At 46.1% G+C, this 16,530-nt stretch overlaps 1 protein-coding gene across 1 annotated transcript in view; it reads left to right on the top strand.

Moving 5' to 3' along the window:
• Positions 1-2,030: 2,030 nt before the first annotated feature.
• Positions 2,031-16,530, top strand: part of LCMT2 (leucine carboxyl methyltransferase 2) — a 49,687-nt gene continuing 35,187 nt past the window's right edge. Inside the window, exons 1-5 of the mRNA XM_069203633.1 lie at positions 2,031-2,173; positions 9,766-9,890; positions 10,282-10,363; positions 11,339-11,528; positions 15,763-15,919. Of these exons, the coding sequence (XP_069059734.1) occupies positions 2,135-2,173; positions 9,766-9,890; positions 10,282-10,363; positions 11,339-11,528; positions 15,763-15,919 (593 nt within the window). The 5' untranslated portion in view covers positions 2,031-2,134. The remainder of the gene's footprint in view (positions 2,174-9,765; positions 9,891-10,281; positions 10,364-11,338; positions 11,529-15,762; positions 15,920-16,530) is intronic.

Genomic DNA, 16,530 nt, shown 5'->3' with positions numbered 1-16,530 from the left:
TCAATCACAACACTCTCCTTAACACTCTTCAGCAGAGAATGGGCATGGAGGGCACTGTGCTCAAATGGTTTGCCTCCTTCCTCTCTGATAGATCCCAAATTATCAAAATAGCGAACAGTCTTTCAGCTCCTTTAGCGGTCAGTCAAGGTGTTCCTCAAGGCTCCATACTTGCACCCACACTGTTCAATCTCTATTTAGAACCGTTGGGAAATCTCCTGAGTAAATCCGGGATCCACTATCATCTATATGCGGATGACACTCAGATCTACCTTAAGGTGGCTTCCAAACATGATCTCTCCTTCCTTAGCTCTACTCTCGACTCCATTCAAAACTGGATGTCAACTCATCAACTGATCCTGAATCCCTCCTCCTCTCCTCCTCACTTTCTCATCCCCCAGTGCAATCATGGATGGATCAGATCAATCTAATGAACAATAAGCCCATCATTGTCGAGAGCGCAAAATCCCTTGGTGTCATTCTCGACAAAAAACTCAATCTACTCTCCCACATTGACTCCATTGCAAAGTCTGCTCGACACCAACTGCGCCTTCTTTGGGGGATTCGTCGCTTCTTCCCGGAGCACGACCTTAAAACCCTGGTCCAATCGCTGGTTCTCTCCAGATTGGACTACTGCAACTCTCTTCTTACTGGCCTTCCCAAATCCCACCTTTCCCCCCTGAAGTCTATTCTCCATTCAGCAGCTCGTTTCATATATGGGGCCAAAAGAAGCGACCACATCACACCCATTTTATCCACCCTCCGTTGGCTTCCCATCGAGGCAAGATCTATCTACAAAACTGCATGTATCACCCACAAAGCCTTGCACTCCTCCTCCCCTCGCTACCTGGTGAATAAACTGAAACTCTCTGGGGGCTCCAGACCATCACGTAATGCAGAAAAGTTATTGCTTGAACCTCCCATTTTCAAGAAGGAAAGATCGATGGCCCAATCCTTTTCAGGCAACGCGGTGAGAATCTGGAACTCACTTGCGCCTCAGCTTCGGACCACCACCTCTTCCCAGGCCTTCAAAACTGACCTCAAAGCTCTCCTCCTTCAAAGACACTTCCAAATGTAATTCTAGCCCTCTGTTTTCAGAAGGAAGTCCTTCCATTATAGGAAATTCTGTTCTCCATGCCTATAGAAGTGCCTTCCCAGGGTGTTTTTGTGTTTTTAGTGTCTGCCATTTAGTGCAGTATTTTACCTCTACCTGTATTTTGTACTCGTTTGTAACATGCACACGGCACCTTTCCTTTTACAACGTATCATTTGCTACCTCTTATATCGTTTGCTTTTGATACATGCACAACGGCCACCACTGCCTCATGTAACGTAACTATTGTTTGAGTGTTTTGAGTGTCTACCATTTATTGCAATTTTTTTTTTACCTCTACTCGTACTTTATGTGCTCTTGTAACCTGCACACGTCACTTTTTCCTCGTCACGTATCGTTTGCTACCTCGTGTATTTTTTTGCTCCTGATACTTGCACAATTTTCACTATTGCCTCATGTAATGTAACGCTTGTTTTTGTAACAGGCTCACTTGTAATTCTTCTCCTCTTGTATCTTTACTTTGCCTATTGTGAAGCGCTCTGACACCTTCGGGTAAAGTCCGCGCTATATAAAAAGGCATTAAATAAATAAATAAATAGGAGCCGGACACGCGCGCAGCGTCGCCTGATGTCAAACGGGGCCTGAGACAGCAGCCTGCGCACGGCTGAAGTGAGAGATTGATACCCCCCGGGGAGCCAGGACCGTTGTATGCAGAACCAGTGACAAGAGCTATCACTGGCACCAAAAATATAATTTAAAAAACATTAATAAAGGTCCGCGCGCACTCGAGCACCGTCTGTTGCGAAGGCGGAAGTGACCGTTTCCCTTCAGCAGCCTCGACCGGTGACCACGCCCCTTCACCGTCCCGCCCAATAACATCCGGCCTCCTAACCACGCCCCTCTATCCCGTCCAATCACCTCGGGCCTCCCGTAGTAGTCCTTTGTCGACGACTTTTCCGTCTGGTGGAAACCCAACGCACCCTGTGAATGTTTCAGGTTGCGGGCGCCTTGTCCGTTTTCAGTGTCTACGTGCGCCGTGCAGTGTAGTCCCTTTTCTGTGTCAGTGCCACCTCCAGGCCGGAGATGGGGAAGCGGCGGGGCCGAGCGGCCCGGGACACCGCGGTGAGAGGGGCCGGGCGCTGGGGGAGGCCCAGGCGTGCGGTGCTAGGAGAGAGCGGGGGCTGGGCGGTTTGTGCCCTGCTGCCCGGTGTGCGTGTTACATGTGTGAAATTCAGTGCTGCTCCACCCGTGTGGCGCAGATCATGTATGAGCCCGCCAGGCGTCTTCAGCTGGCAGCGCGCCTGCGCCCCTGCTTTACCCGTCACACTCAAAACTACAACTCCCAGAATGCACATGCGGTAATACTTTCACCCCGCGCACAGCCTGCAGTGGCCCCTCCGTGCCCCGGGCAGGGGGTCCGGCACTAGCACAAAACATACTGTGTCCATGTGACGAGGGTCATTCATGAGAGCAGAGAAGAGGGGGATTAACCAAATTACTCGTGGTGTGTGACATCACACCATCACAGGAAGTGACACCACAGCCCTTCACCTCACAGGAAGTGACATCACGAGAAGTGACATCAGATCTTAACTCTTCACACACGTTTCGCAGGTCTATCAGTACATTTTGAGATTTAACAAATGAGATTTTGTTTCTGGGTTGTGCCAAAAACCTTAAGCAACCCCAATGCAATATGTGTTCCTCAATTCATACATTTTTTTTTGCCACAAAGATGTTGGCAACAAGGACAAACATAGCAGTAAATCTATTCAGCGTAATTGGTTGTGAAGTCTGCATTTTAAAATATCTTATTGGGTTAAAGCAACTGCTGCAGAGTTCTTTGTGTGCCCAGTAAATCCCAAGAAACTAAAACAGCAGGATAACTGTGGGGGGTAACAGATTAGCATGAGAGACTTATATTTCTCTAGTCAATGTATAATGTAAACGTTTGATGTAAAGCGCTCTGACACCCTGGATTGGGATGAGTAGCGCTGTAAAATAAATAAAACAAAATAGTGTTTTTTAAAACATTATCCATGTGAGTACTGGAACAGACCAACACATCAGACATTCATACAGTACATGCATATCTCCAATATACAGGGATTGAACACCTCTAAAAAGCATGCCTCTTAAGTATTTGTGAAGTGGTAGCAACAACCTATGAGCCTTTGTTTTCCCTCCCTTGTATTTGCATCTATGTGTGAGGATCAGATAGGTCTCAGTCAGGATAGTGGAACAAAAGGAGGCCTGATGGTCCCTTAAATGCGGTCTTTGTTATGGGCCCAGCTGGAGTCTGAAACATGAAAGCTGCCAGCACTTTGCTGGTTGAAACAAGAGCAGACAAGGTGCAGCCGCTGCTGAATGTGTCCTGGACTTATTCAGCATATTTCAGTGGGGCCCACTTCTTGGAGGGTGGACAGATCCACCCTGTGATAATAGTGGGTTGATGCCATGTACCTGCGTTTACCCTCAACTTGTGCCCGCATAACAGTCACAGCTGCAGTGTACCTAGCACCAACTCAATATATTCATAATTGTCTTCCCAATACACTTTTATTATTATTACTCAAATAGTGTTTCTCCAAACATCAGCTTATGAATTCTCAACATATACACATATTTATTTGAAATACACGATTTTGAATTTTGGTGTACATACATTAATTCAACCAAGCAAAAGCTTCTATAAAGCAGGCTGGGCTTCACAAAGGAGAACTACCAGTAGCACACAAGCTACTCGTTGCAGAAGCCTGGTCTAGTCCAATATGGGCAGTACTCATATAACGCTATAGTACATTAACTGTCTTCCATTTTCTTGCTGAAAAAGTTCAACAAGAGCTATGTGAGCGCCATTACGATACTCCACAGATGAGGGTGTTTGTATCCAGAGCTGCAGGGGGGCAGGATGATTCACTGAGTCCTTCCGATCATGAAGCAGAAAATCCATTGGCGAGAATCGCCTTTTGTTCATATCTTGTGTAGCAATCCGATGAGGATGGGGTGAGATACAGTACCAAAGGTCACGGATAGGTGCAGGATGTTATGGGTGGCCATTTTCCCTCTGTCTAGGGCGGTGGTCTTGAAACTGGGGTGGGGGGCAGGGGGTGCCTCAAGTGATCCCAGAGGAGGCTCCAGGCTCTGACCAAAAGAAGCATTGTAGAGATAACAGGGCTTTGTTTTAAGCAGAAACATGTATTTGCATTTTTAAAAAGGTAACAGTAATTAACTGAAAATGTTTAAATAGGTCTAGACATATTTAAACATTGTCAGCTTAAAAAAATAATTGTGAAAAAATCAGAGGGGGGGGGCAATGATTTTTATTCTTCAACTGGGGGGGTGGGGGGCATTAAAGAGTTTGGAGACCACTGGACTAGGGCCATACAAATGTCATCAGTTGTGGCGATGAAGGCAGTTCCTTTTTTGGTTGGGTCAGAACCTGGAATTTGGGGTGCCGAGAAGTTGGTGAGCACTGAAATGGTTGGTTAGGCATTTGTTAATTAGCTTTTCCGGGACTTTGAACAGGTACAGAGATGTGACTGTGGGACACTGGAGAGTGCGCGGAGATAAGGATTATGTGCAGGGAGGAATATGAGCAGAACAGCACAAAGGTGGAGGGGGGTAAGAAATCAATGAAAGACGTGCAGGAAAGTGCAAAGGTATACCCCCCTCTCTAGGAACCACCTGGCTCAACCCACTATCCATGCTCGGGACCGATTCAAGCTAAAACTCCTTATTTGTCCAGAATCAACTCCTGGTTCTTTGGGTCTAGCTTGGCATAAAGCAGTCAATCTTAATTTAGGGGCAATGTGTAAAATCTTTATGCAGTGCTCAAACAGTGATAAAGTAAAAACATAACACAAGAAAAATCCCAAACTCATTTAGAAAAGCATGGAATATTTTACAATGACACTAAAACTGCAATAATCTAATAAGCAGAACAGGAGCTGCAAACTTTTAAAGTTTGAGTTGAAAATAGTGCCAAAAAGCACAAAGCGCCAGTTGTGGGTGTCTGGTCGCATGAGACTGGATCAAAGTCAAACATAAAGGCTGACCGCGATGGATGGCCTTTCAAATACAGGTGCCAGGTTCATCCTGATGGAACCTTACCTTCTGATTTAGAAAGTTTTATGGAGGTTAAATGTCTTCAGCAGGACGAGGCAGCAGACTGGATCTTTCGAGGGGCTCAGTGATGTCGGAGAGTTGCGGAGCGAGGACTCTGCATCAGTCAGTGGGTTGTTGTCATTGGACACAATGGCAGTCAGGGTTGTTGGTGTTGCTCAGATGCTGCTTAGCATCCAGTCAGGTGAAGCCATCGACAAAGGGTTTTGGTGTTGATGTTTGAGGGACGTTGAGTGCAACAAAACATTCAGTTAGGCAGGGAGGAGTACTCTCTGGCCACTGTCAAAGGTCCAGGATCTTTGGAACAGTACCTGGGGGGTTAGGACTCGCTCCCAAAGAGGCCAGCAGAGGGGACCAAGTCCGGCCCAGTGGGGACTGTTTGGCTAGAAAGCAGGAAAATGTCTTTGGAAGCTTGTTGTTTGCTGGGTAGCTCACACCGGTCAGCCACCTGTCCCTTGGAATCACTTTCTTGAGGTCCTGGAGTCAGGGTAACCAGGTCCCAACTTGCTTTACGTTTTTCAGACAAACAGGGCAGTTTTCCTTCTTATTTGTCTCTGGTCAGGAGAGTATGGAGGATAGTTCTGGGGATGACACTTTTATGCCCAGTGCTAGCATGTGGGTGGGGAGAATTATTTGTCCACTCCTTAAACTAGTTCTGAGCAGGTCCCCCCGGAACTGGGTTTGGAGTCAACCTGACTAGAAAGACAAAAAGGAGGCATGTCTACAGGTACACTTCTTCTAACAGCAGGGATGTGGAATTCCTGTCGCCCGACACTCGGGACATATTGTTTGGGGTCAAGGGCAACACGTTTTCATGTTTATTTTGTCCTTGGGACAAGTAGGCCCAACCCCCTACAGCACAAACCCTTTGACTGCTCGTTTACAGAGATGGAAACTGTCTGCAGTTAAGGTAATATGTGCGTCCATATGTTAGTGCTGTTGGAACTTGTATTTATGGTTCATTAATGAAAATCCTTCTTTATTAGGGTGAGCTCTGTAAATAAATGTTTCAAGGTCACACTGCACTACTGACAGTGGTTCTAGTAAAAAAAAAAGTGTGCATTAATTTCCACACCCCTGTAACAGTTACAGGGTAGGCATCCTTTTAAGCTCAGGAAAGGGCTGTTCGCAGCCCCTGATGCCTTCCTGTCAAGGAGGGACGCTTCCTCTCCACACCTAGGAGCCCTTGCCCACTGTCTCGGAGCAATACACATCTCACCACAGGGCAGCGAGGAATAGTCAGGCGACAGTTGGACACTGGCAGAAAAGCCTTTTAGTTTTACGTAGGAAATAAACAACTTTCTAAAAGTGTACTTTTCAAAATAGTAATGCAAAATGCAACCTTACCATTAAATTGGACATTTAGTTGTTTTTCTAGCTGTTCCCAAATTGAATTCAGCAGTTATAAATAGTAATGGTGTAAGCCGGTGTTAGCCTTTTTTGAGAGCTAGCCTTGCCATAGTGAAAACCAAGGCTTGTAAAACATGAAATCTACATGTCCTAGTTTTAAATACCCTGTACCCAGCACTATGGGAATTTATGGCCTATTTTAGGGTTCAGTTATAAGTATTTAAAGGAAAGTTTGGCCCTGTCAAAAGGGTTGTTATATCATGTTGAAATTACAATTTGAAGCTACATGCCCAGGTTGCAGTGGCCAGCATGAGGCATGTTCTAAGGTGTGACTTTAGTGGAAAACACAATAAGTGCTGCAGGCCCACTAGTAGCAATTCATTTACAGGCCAGGGGGACGTGTTGTACCATATACTTGGCACTTACCAGTAAATTCAATGTGCCAATAAGGTTTATACCCATTTCAACATGTTTGAAAGGAAGAGCACAAGCATGTTACCCCTGGTTAGCAGGGGTAAAGTGCACAGAATCCCATGGCCAACAAAATCTGGTTCAGCCAAAGAAGGAAATATCTGGGGGGGGGGGGGGCGACCACCAAAAAGATGATGATTTCCAACAACAGACAAAGACCTAGCAGCATGCAAATATCATGTCTGCCATAATATGAATATTCACTAGTCACACTGCAATGTTACATGGTTTGTTTTATAGTCAAGGGAGATTGGTGTTGAATAACTCATTTGTCTCATATAGCACTAGCTGCCACTTCCTTGCAGATACATTGCATTCTCAACAGATATCAATTACCATTACAGGTCTCGAAAAATCTACTCACCCAGTCGTTATGGCAAGTCAGATTTTATGAGGTCATGCTAAATCTAGAGCCTACTCGCCCATTCTGGCGAGTTGACAAAGAACAGATGTCCTGTTCACTCCAAAAGTGAGAAAGCTATAAAATGCCTTTATATCTTCTTTCTATCTTGTCTTATTTGCTCTGTGTTTCAAGAAAGAGGTCAGAAGTCAGTTGACTTCTATGACTGCAGAGTTCCAGGATTTTGTAGGGTGAACTATCTGACCTGCTGTACAAAGTGTGAAATAAGAGGTTGCAGGTTGTCAGATTTTGCCTAACACACAACATTTAAATAACTAAGCCAACTGTATAAACATTTCATAATATATTTCAGTAGTTGTGAAAGCCCATTGTTGTACTTCTGTGGGATGAAAAATATTTTAATAGGATGAAAACAAATCCGAACAATTTACCTCGTGATGTGCAAATGATACATGTTTTCTGAATGTTTTCACAGATTATTTTTAATACACTATATAGTTTTATCAGTAAAGCTGCAAGTTTGTCGGAAAGTTTTAGGCCATTTCAATGGAAATTTACTGTCTGTAAATGACAGTGCGCTACCACATCGTGCTTTAGTAATGTATTTATTAAACTTAAGTGTTTAAACATAAACTGAGATACAATCCTGCCCCTGCCCTGATGGCAATGCTATTAGTAATCCAAGAGACAAGTCAGATTTAATGTGTAGCCTTTATATGGGCTAGATTCTTATTATACACAGAACAACTGTTTAGTCTGTTTAATCAAATAAGAGTTTTTTGGTACAGCAGAAATGCAGAGCTCACTTATTTGAAGGTGCACTCCTTTGTGAGAATGAAGAAAAAGGCGGCTATGTAAAATAAAATATTTGCCTAGGATCATGCAATTAGAGACCAGTTTACAGATCAAGTACATTTCAGTTAGGGCAAGTAGATTATTCTAGTTATTCGAGGCCTGCATTACTCAATTTAATGGTACTCTTTACCAGCCTACAAAAACAAACGCTGGTTCAAAACCTCTACTGTGACAATGGCTTGTGCTTGTTGCATGGAGGTCAGCAGCCTTCGCACAGCCACTCTCATAGAGACCTGTGCCCGAAGTAGGGAAGTCAGATGCCGGTAATCCTTGGCTCTGGCAGTGGCACCTGCTGCGTGCAGGTGAACTGTCCACAAAACCCTCCACTGTCAAGGACCCATGTCTGGTGCAGGTAGACAGGGTTTCTTCCTACAACTGCTCTGACACTGAGCTGTGTCTGTTGCGTGGAGATCACCTGTCTGGTGCTCCGACATTGAATGACCTGTTTCTGGTGCGTGGCGATCACATATATGTTTCTCTGACATTGAATGACGTGTTTCTGGTGCATGGAGATCACATGTCTGTAACTCTGACATTGAATGGCCTGTTTCTGGTGTGTGGAGATCGCTTGCTGCTCTGACATTAAATTACCTGTTTCTGGTGCGTGTAGATTGTCTGTCTGATGCTGTGACATTGAATGACCTGTTTCTGGTGCATGTAGATTGTTTGATGCTGTGGCATTGAATGATAGGTTTCTGGTGTGTGTAGATTGTTTGTCTGATGCTGAGGCATTGAATGACAGTTTTCTGGTGCGTGGAGATTGTCTGATGCTGTGGCATTGAATGACAGTTTTCTGGTGCGTGTAGATTGTCTGATGCTGTGGCATTGAATGACAGGTTTCTGGTGTGTGGAGATTGTCTGATGCTGTGGCATTGAATGACAGGTTTCTGGTGCGTGTAGATTGTTTGTCTGATGCTGTGGCATTGAATGACCTGTTTCTGGTGCGTGGAGATTGTCTGTCTGATGCTGTGGCATTGCATGACCTGTTTCTGGTGCATGTAGATTGTTTGTCTGATGCTGTGGCATTGAATGACAGGTTTCTGGTGTGTGGAGGTCTCTTATCTGCTGCTCTGACATTAAATTACATGTTTCTGGTGCATGTACATTGTCTGTCTGATGCTGTGGCATTGAATGACCTGTTTCTGGTGCGTGGAGATTGTCTGTCTGATGCTGTGGCATTGCATGACCTGTTTCTGGTGCGTGGAGATTGTTTGATGCTGTGGCATTGAATGACAGGTTTCTGGTGTGTGTAGATTGTCTGATGCTGTGGCATTGAATGACAGGTTTCTGGTGTGTGTGTAGATTGTCTGATGCTGTGGCATTGAATGACAGGTTTCTGGTGCATGTACATTGTTTGTCTGATGCTGTGGCATTGAATGACAGGTTTCTGGTGCGTGTAGATTGTTTGTCTGATGCTGTGGCATTGAATGACAGGTTTCTGGTGTGTGTAGATTGTCTGATGCTCTGGCATTGAGTGACCTGCTTCTGGTGCGAGGAGGTCAGCACTTTCTAAAGACCTCTGAACTCACTTTCTCTTCTGTCTGCTTCTTAGGTTCAAGGAACCAACGACAGCAGCATCGTCAGTAAATGCTCTATGGCAGCCCTGGGGTATTTTCCTGATGACTTTCTCAGCTGTTTTGTGACAAAGAACAGCAGAAGAGCTCCTTTGATAAATAGGTTTGTATTTGTGGTCCTGTTACATGCCTTCCAGAGCTTGTGGTCTACCTCTGTCTGCGTTGAAGGGATGACATTTCTCTGTGTAGGGGTCAGCACCTGTTTCTCAAGGCATCCATCTTGTGAACAGAGACAGCACTGCTGGTGGAAGCCGGCAAGTGTTACCTTAACGTGCCAGTCTTGTCAAACTGTTAGGTCTTCTCACTGGGATGTTGGGCCTGTCCTCTCCTCCTTGGGATCTGTTTTAGTACCTCGTCCTATTGCTCTTTACTTCAGCCCCAGAGCAGCACTACACGTTGCCAATGGCTTCTTTTACGTTTCAAGTCAGTGCCAGCGGCGCACACCTTTGTGTATCAGTGGCCGGTCACTTCATGGATCTGTTTCATCCATCCAGGGGCTACTACATCCGTGCACGAGCCGTGGACCAGTGTGTGAGGAACTTCCTGCTGCAGACACAGGACTCCTCTCGGAGGCAGGTGAGGACATGAAACCCACTTAATGTTATTGCACAAACCAGGCCAAGGTCTCTTTATGGGACTAACAAAACAAGTACTGGCTGCAGGTCGCCCAGGAAGAATATTTCTAGAAAAGTGGATTTTTTTGTACAGAAACCATTCCTTTTAAGATTTTGTCTGAAAGTTCCTAAATATGTTGTGCTTTCGATGTCTCCTGAGAACCTTCCAGGTGGGACTTGAGCCTGCAAAGACTTGCTGGTGGGTTTTTTATTTATGACTTTTCTGGGTGTGATTTGACCGTTGACTCACTATGATGTGCCTCAGGTGCTCGGATGGTTTAGTTTTGAGTCGGAGTGGGTAGTGGTCTGAGGTGTATTCTTCAGTGTACAGATCAGGCACAAAAACTTTATAAATGATTTCACCTTGGCTTCTGAAAGCTTGTGCTTTCAGGCCGAATGAGCATGATGGTGATTTTTGAGTACCAGCTGCTAAGTGTGTATATTTTTCATTGTATGTTCTACACCATTGGGATCCCTTTTGTCTGTATGTGTTAAAACAACAAAGAAAATAGGCAAATAACAGAGCCACAGCTTTAAAACTTGGATTATTTTTTACACACAATTTAGGCAGTGCTGTTCCATAATTTGTCCTCCATTTGTGAAGAGCTCCAGTGGCCCTGAATAATTGTTTTATGCTACACAGCGTCACAAATCTTGATTGGTGTGAGGGCCTAGGCCCCCAAACAAGAGTTGTTTAAAAAAATATATATTATTGCATAGAGGTCCTTGGCCCATGTGTGATTTTGGCACATGGATGGGTGGAGTTCACTGACATACTAACTAGCCACTGATCCACTAACATCCCTGCTCCCTCTGGCATCTCGTGAAACAATCCTGTTTATCTGTGTACTTTCCCTGTGGCTGGAATGCTCTTTAACCCCTCCATGGGTTCCGGATCCCACAGCCTCCATCATTTTGTGTTCTCTCTTCCCCGCAGATTCTGTCTTTAGGTGCTGGCTTTGATTCTTTATATTTCCGTCTAAAATCAGACGGTGCTCTCAAGAATGCTGTGGTGTGTGAAGTGGACTTTCCTGAAGTGATTCGCCGAAAAGCTGCCCTGATAAGCCGCACAAAAGAGCTCACAGAGCTGGTGGGAGTGTCGGAGAGCACCCGGTGCCCCTCCTCTGGTAAGGTCAGTGATGGCAAAGCAAGTCCTGGTCTTGTGTGCCTGTGGGGCAAACATTGTACAGAGTGAAGAGATGCAGGGTGTCCAGATAAAGAACATGTATTGCTTGCCTTAAACAGTCGGGGTGTACAATTTAATAAAATATCTACTTGTCCGTGGGAAAGATTGCTTCATAAATCTACTTGTCCTGTAAAAAATCTACTTGTCCCTTTGGTGCCACGTAACGTGGCAGTAAACTATGGCAGCAAATTTGTTATATAAAGACTCTGGTAATAGCCTCTCTGATTATGTCAGGGCTCATACTATAGTAGGGTGTGAATGCTTATTTTGCCACCTTTCCACTGATGTACATACTAAGGCTCTAGGCAGCAGTAAGCAATAATTCCTGGTTTGGAATGCCCTTTTGATTCTGTGAAAACCAATGAACTTGTATGTTTTAGGGGTTTTTATTGCTCTTCTTTAATTGTTTTCCATACTGAGAAAGCTTGAACATTTTTCCCTGACTGTAAAGGGAAAAAAGTAATTGGACAGAAAGTTAACTTGTAAATGCTCAAGAAATGTTTGCATGAGTAAATCTAGACATACGTATTTGTGTGAGGTAAAATGTAGTTCAAAAATATTTTCTAGGAATACCATTTTGTGGCCTACTTCTGTAAATTCTTGGTAATTCACGAGTCACAAATCTGCACTAATACAGGGACATTTACCATGCACTTTTGTGACTTACTTTAAGAATTGGGCCCCAATTAGGTTTGATGTTAACCAAGACCTTTTGTTTTTATTTCAGCTCTGTCTCTGTCTGCAGGCTGGCTTCACTATGAGTGACAGCATTGTGCTCTTTTACAAGGAGCATATTGGCACACAAAGTAGTTTTGTTCAATGGCAGGAACTACTATGGCAATGTGTGCTTTTTGAGACCCAAACATATTATTGCTTTTGCCAATGTTTGTTATAATATTGAGGCCTCTCAGCTCCCACAGCAATACACTTTTACAAAAAACGATGTAAAAACAAGACACGCATTGTCAAAAACAAAAGGCTGAGGACCAGTGTTGGGGTGTGGGAGTGTTGTGCAGTTCAGTCGAAGAGCCAGGTCTTGAGCTCTTTCCTGAATTGAGGCAGTAAGGGTGATTGACTGAGATGTAGCGGTAGGGAGTTCCAGGTCTACGCAGCGAGGTAGGAGAAGGATCTGCCTCCGGCCAAGGTCTTGCGGATCAGTGGGATAGTGGCCATGGCCAGTTGGGCAGAGCGGAGATGTCTGGTGAGTGTGTAGAAGGCGAGGCGGTGGTTGAGGTATGCAAGTCCGATGTTGTGGAGGGTCTTCTACACATGCGTGAGGAGCTTAGAGGTGATTCTTTTGTTGATCGGGAGCCAGTGAAGGTCTCTCAGGTGACCGTAGATGTGGCTGCGGTGGTGGATGTTCAGGATAAGTCTGGCCGAGGAGTTCTGGATTCTCTGTAATTTCTTTTGGAGTTTTTGGGTGGTGCCAGTGTAGAGTGCGTTGCCGAAGCAAGCAGAGCATGTGGAAGCAAGAGGATTAAATGGCGTTGATTTGGTAGTTCATTGAGAGCGAGGAGTCGAGGATGATGCAGAGGTTACGTGCGTAGTCGGTAGGTGTGGGGGGGGTTCGGAGCCCCATGGGCCACAAGAAGTCCTCCCAGGTAAAGGGGTTGGTGCGTAGGATGGGGGCTTTTGTTTTGTCTGAGTTTAGTTTGAGGCAGCTGTCTTTCATCCAGGCGGCAACTGCCTTCACCCCGTTGTGAAAGTTGCTCTTAGCGGCAGTAGGTTCATCGGTGAGGGAGAGAATCAGCTGGGTGTCGCCAGCGCAGGAGACAACGTTGAGTCTGTGGTTTCTGAGGATGTCTACAAGTGGGGCCATGTAGATGTTTAAGAGGGTGGGGCTCAGAGAGAAGCCCTGAGGAACCCCGCAGCTGATCTCTATAGGTTCTGAGAACGGTGGGAGCTTGACTCTGGGTTCTGCCTGTGAGGAAGGACAGGATCCACTCTAAGGTTTTGCTGTGGATGCCAGCATCGTGGAGTCTTGAGCAGAGGGTGTAATGGGAAATGGTGTCGAAAGTGGCAGAGAGGTCCAGGAGGATGAGGGCTGCGGTTTTGCCTCGGTTGCAGAGAGTGCAGATGTCTGTTGCAGCGAGGAGTGCAGTCTGGTGCTGTGGTTGCTTCTGAAGCCTGATTGGGAGTGGTCCAGGGTGTGGTTAGTTTCAATGAATTTGGTGAGTTGGGCGTTGATGGCCTTCTCAATGACTTTGGCAGGGAAAGGGGGCAGCAAGATGGGTCTGTAAGTTTTCAGGTCCTTTGGGTCCGCAAAGGGTTTTTTCAGCAGGGGGTTGATTTCTGCATATTTCCACTCTTCAGGGAAGGTGGCAGACTTAATAAAGCAGTTGATGGTGTGGCAAAGTTCGGGGGCGATGGTGGCGTCGGCTTGGTTGAAGATGTGGTGGGGGCCGGTGTCCGAGGGGGCTCCAGAGTGGATGGTTTTTATGGTCCTTAGGGTGTCATCAGTGGTGAGGGTGGTCCAGATGAGCAGGGTCGGCTGAGAAGTGGATCATTTGGGTGCAGTGGTTGCGGGTGGGCTGGATAGGTCCTGGGTTGCGAAGCTGTATTAGATATCTATAATCTTGCGGTAGAAGAAGATGGAAAGGTTGTCGCAGAGGTCTGTGGTATCCGTGTTGGGTTCGGCGAATTCTTTGATCACGGTGAAGAGTTCTTTGCTGTTGTGTGCATTCGTATTGATACGTTTCTGTATGACAGTTTTCTTTGTGACTCTGATGAGGTGGTGACAGCAGTTTTGAAGGCTTCGTGGTCAGCCGGGGTCTTGCTGCTTCTCCATCTTCTCTCAAGCCGTCTGCAGATGCGCTTGGATTCTTGGAGGGTGGGGGAGAACCAGCTGGCTTCCTCAGAGGGCTGTTTGCCAGAGGGTTTCCTGAGGGGAGGCAGTGTGTTGGTGCAGTGGGAGATTCATAAGTGGAGTTTGCTTGCTGGTGTGTTGGCATCCATGAAGGTAGGCAATGTTGTTTTATGGCGGGTGGTGGCAAGTTGGTCTTCGGAGACCTCGTTCCAGTTTCTGCGTGGGTAGTGGGAGCAGTGGTGTTAGGTGGGTTTGGTGAAGAAGTGGACGCAGTGGTGGTCAGTCCAATGTCATTTGGAGCGGTGAGTGACAGAGATGTTGTTGTTAGCGGAGAAGATGGGGTCGAGGGTGTGTCCTGCTGAGTGGGTTGGGGAGGTGACAAGTTGTTTGAGCCCAATGGTGTTGAGGTTCCCCAGTAGGGATGATGTGTTGTGGTCGTTAATGTTCATGTGGAAATTGAGGTCGCCGCGGAGGATGTAGTCTATTGAGGTGAGAACGTGGTATGCGTTTAAGTCGGCAATGGATTCGCAAAAGGGGGGGGCGGGGTCTGGGAGGTCTGTAGACAAGGGATCAAAGGACAGAATAAACATGACAACTTCTTCTCCTTGGCCCCAAACAGTATGCACTGGGCATCGGGCTATAGGAATTCCACAACCCCGACAGTACTCCCTTTTTAATGCTCTTTGAATGTATTGTGCATTACATTAAGTTTAATCTGCACACGCTATCAACTGCCTTTTTTTAATTGTTCAAGGGTGCTTAATTATGCATTTCTTTGGCTACGCTTTCATATCAGTGGTGTCATGGCCCCTTCTCAGTATATTGGTGTAGTTCTTATACTGGTTGTGCTAGGACCAGGATGCTTCAGTAGAATTCAGGGTAATGTAACAGTGTATGCCAACCTTGTTGATATGTTTCGTACATCCTTATGTTAGGAAGCTTGAGTGGCCTTCACCAGGCTCTTCGGGACAGGGAGCAGGGGTGTTAATTAGTAAACAGAATACAAATGTGTTTTTCTGAAATAAGACAAACGTTCCTGTTCCAACAGAAAGAGAACCCATTGGCTTCTTCATTTACTTCATTTTGTGTGTTTTTTTTAATACCCGTTTCCCCCAAGCTAACCAATCATCTCCTGTAATTATCTGTCTTTTCACATTCTTGATCACTACTCTACCTCCTTTTCAACACTGTCATCTGTTAAATCAGCAGATAAATGTTCTTGTTATTATGCAGAATAATAAAACTAGTGTTATCTTTATATTCAAACATCTTTAATCAGAAGTTCCAGTATCTGGGATGTGGCACTTCTGTCTTGGGCGCCAGCGCGTGGTCAGCTGTTAACGTTCTTGTTTGGCTTCTTCTCCTGCAGGTCTTGTTGGGCTCCATGGAGACGATTATATGTTGCTTGGGGTTGACCTGAGTGACTTGTCACTGCTGGAGAATGGGCTGAAGCAGGCGGGCCTGGATCCTGGCAGTCCGACCCTACTGCTGGCCGAGGTCGTGCTTACCTACATGGACAATTCACAGTGAGTATCTGGATCTCAGCTCTTCCCATGCTCGAGACAGCAGTGGTCAGCACAGGATACATGTGATGCGTTCCAGGGCTCTGCGAGAGTGTCTTGTCAGAACATAACTTATTTTATTGTATGAAGGAGTCTTCAGGCTTCTGGCCTTTACAAATATTGGGGGTCATTATAAACACAGCGGGATTTCCCACGGTGTTCATGCTGTCGGTCTAAACACAGACCGCCAGCCCACTGAAGACCCCGCCGGCCCAATAAAGAACATTCTGCTGGGCTGGCAGGCGGAAACAGTGTTTCCGCCTGCCAGCCTAGCGAAATGCTGGGCCTGGACATTGCCGACGGCTCCACACGGAGCAGTCGTCAATGTTGCAGTGCGGGGGGGGTGCAGCAGCACCCGTCGCGCATATCATTGCCCGTAAATGTGACAGTGACATGCGCAACGAGACTGTGCACGGGGGCCCCTCAGCACCCCTTCCGCCAGCCTTTCCCTGTCTGGGAAACCACCAGGGAAAGACTAGGGGAACACAGGTTCTTTATCTGGCAGGCAGCGCTGCTTGCCATGTCGGTGGCGGTCTAGACCGCCATGTTCATGATGACCCCCATTATCTCACATT

Source organism: Pleurodeles waltl, chromosome 8, assembly GCF_031143425.1.
Source record: "Pleurodeles waltl isolate 20211129_DDA chromosome 8, aPleWal1.hap1.20221129, whole genome shotgun sequence".
Lineage (NCBI taxonomy): Eukaryota > Metazoa > Chordata > Amphibia > Caudata > Salamandridae > Pleurodeles > Pleurodeles waltl.
The sequence above is the reverse complement of the archived record's forward strand: the minus strand, read 5'-3'. Positions and strand labels throughout refer to the sequence as shown.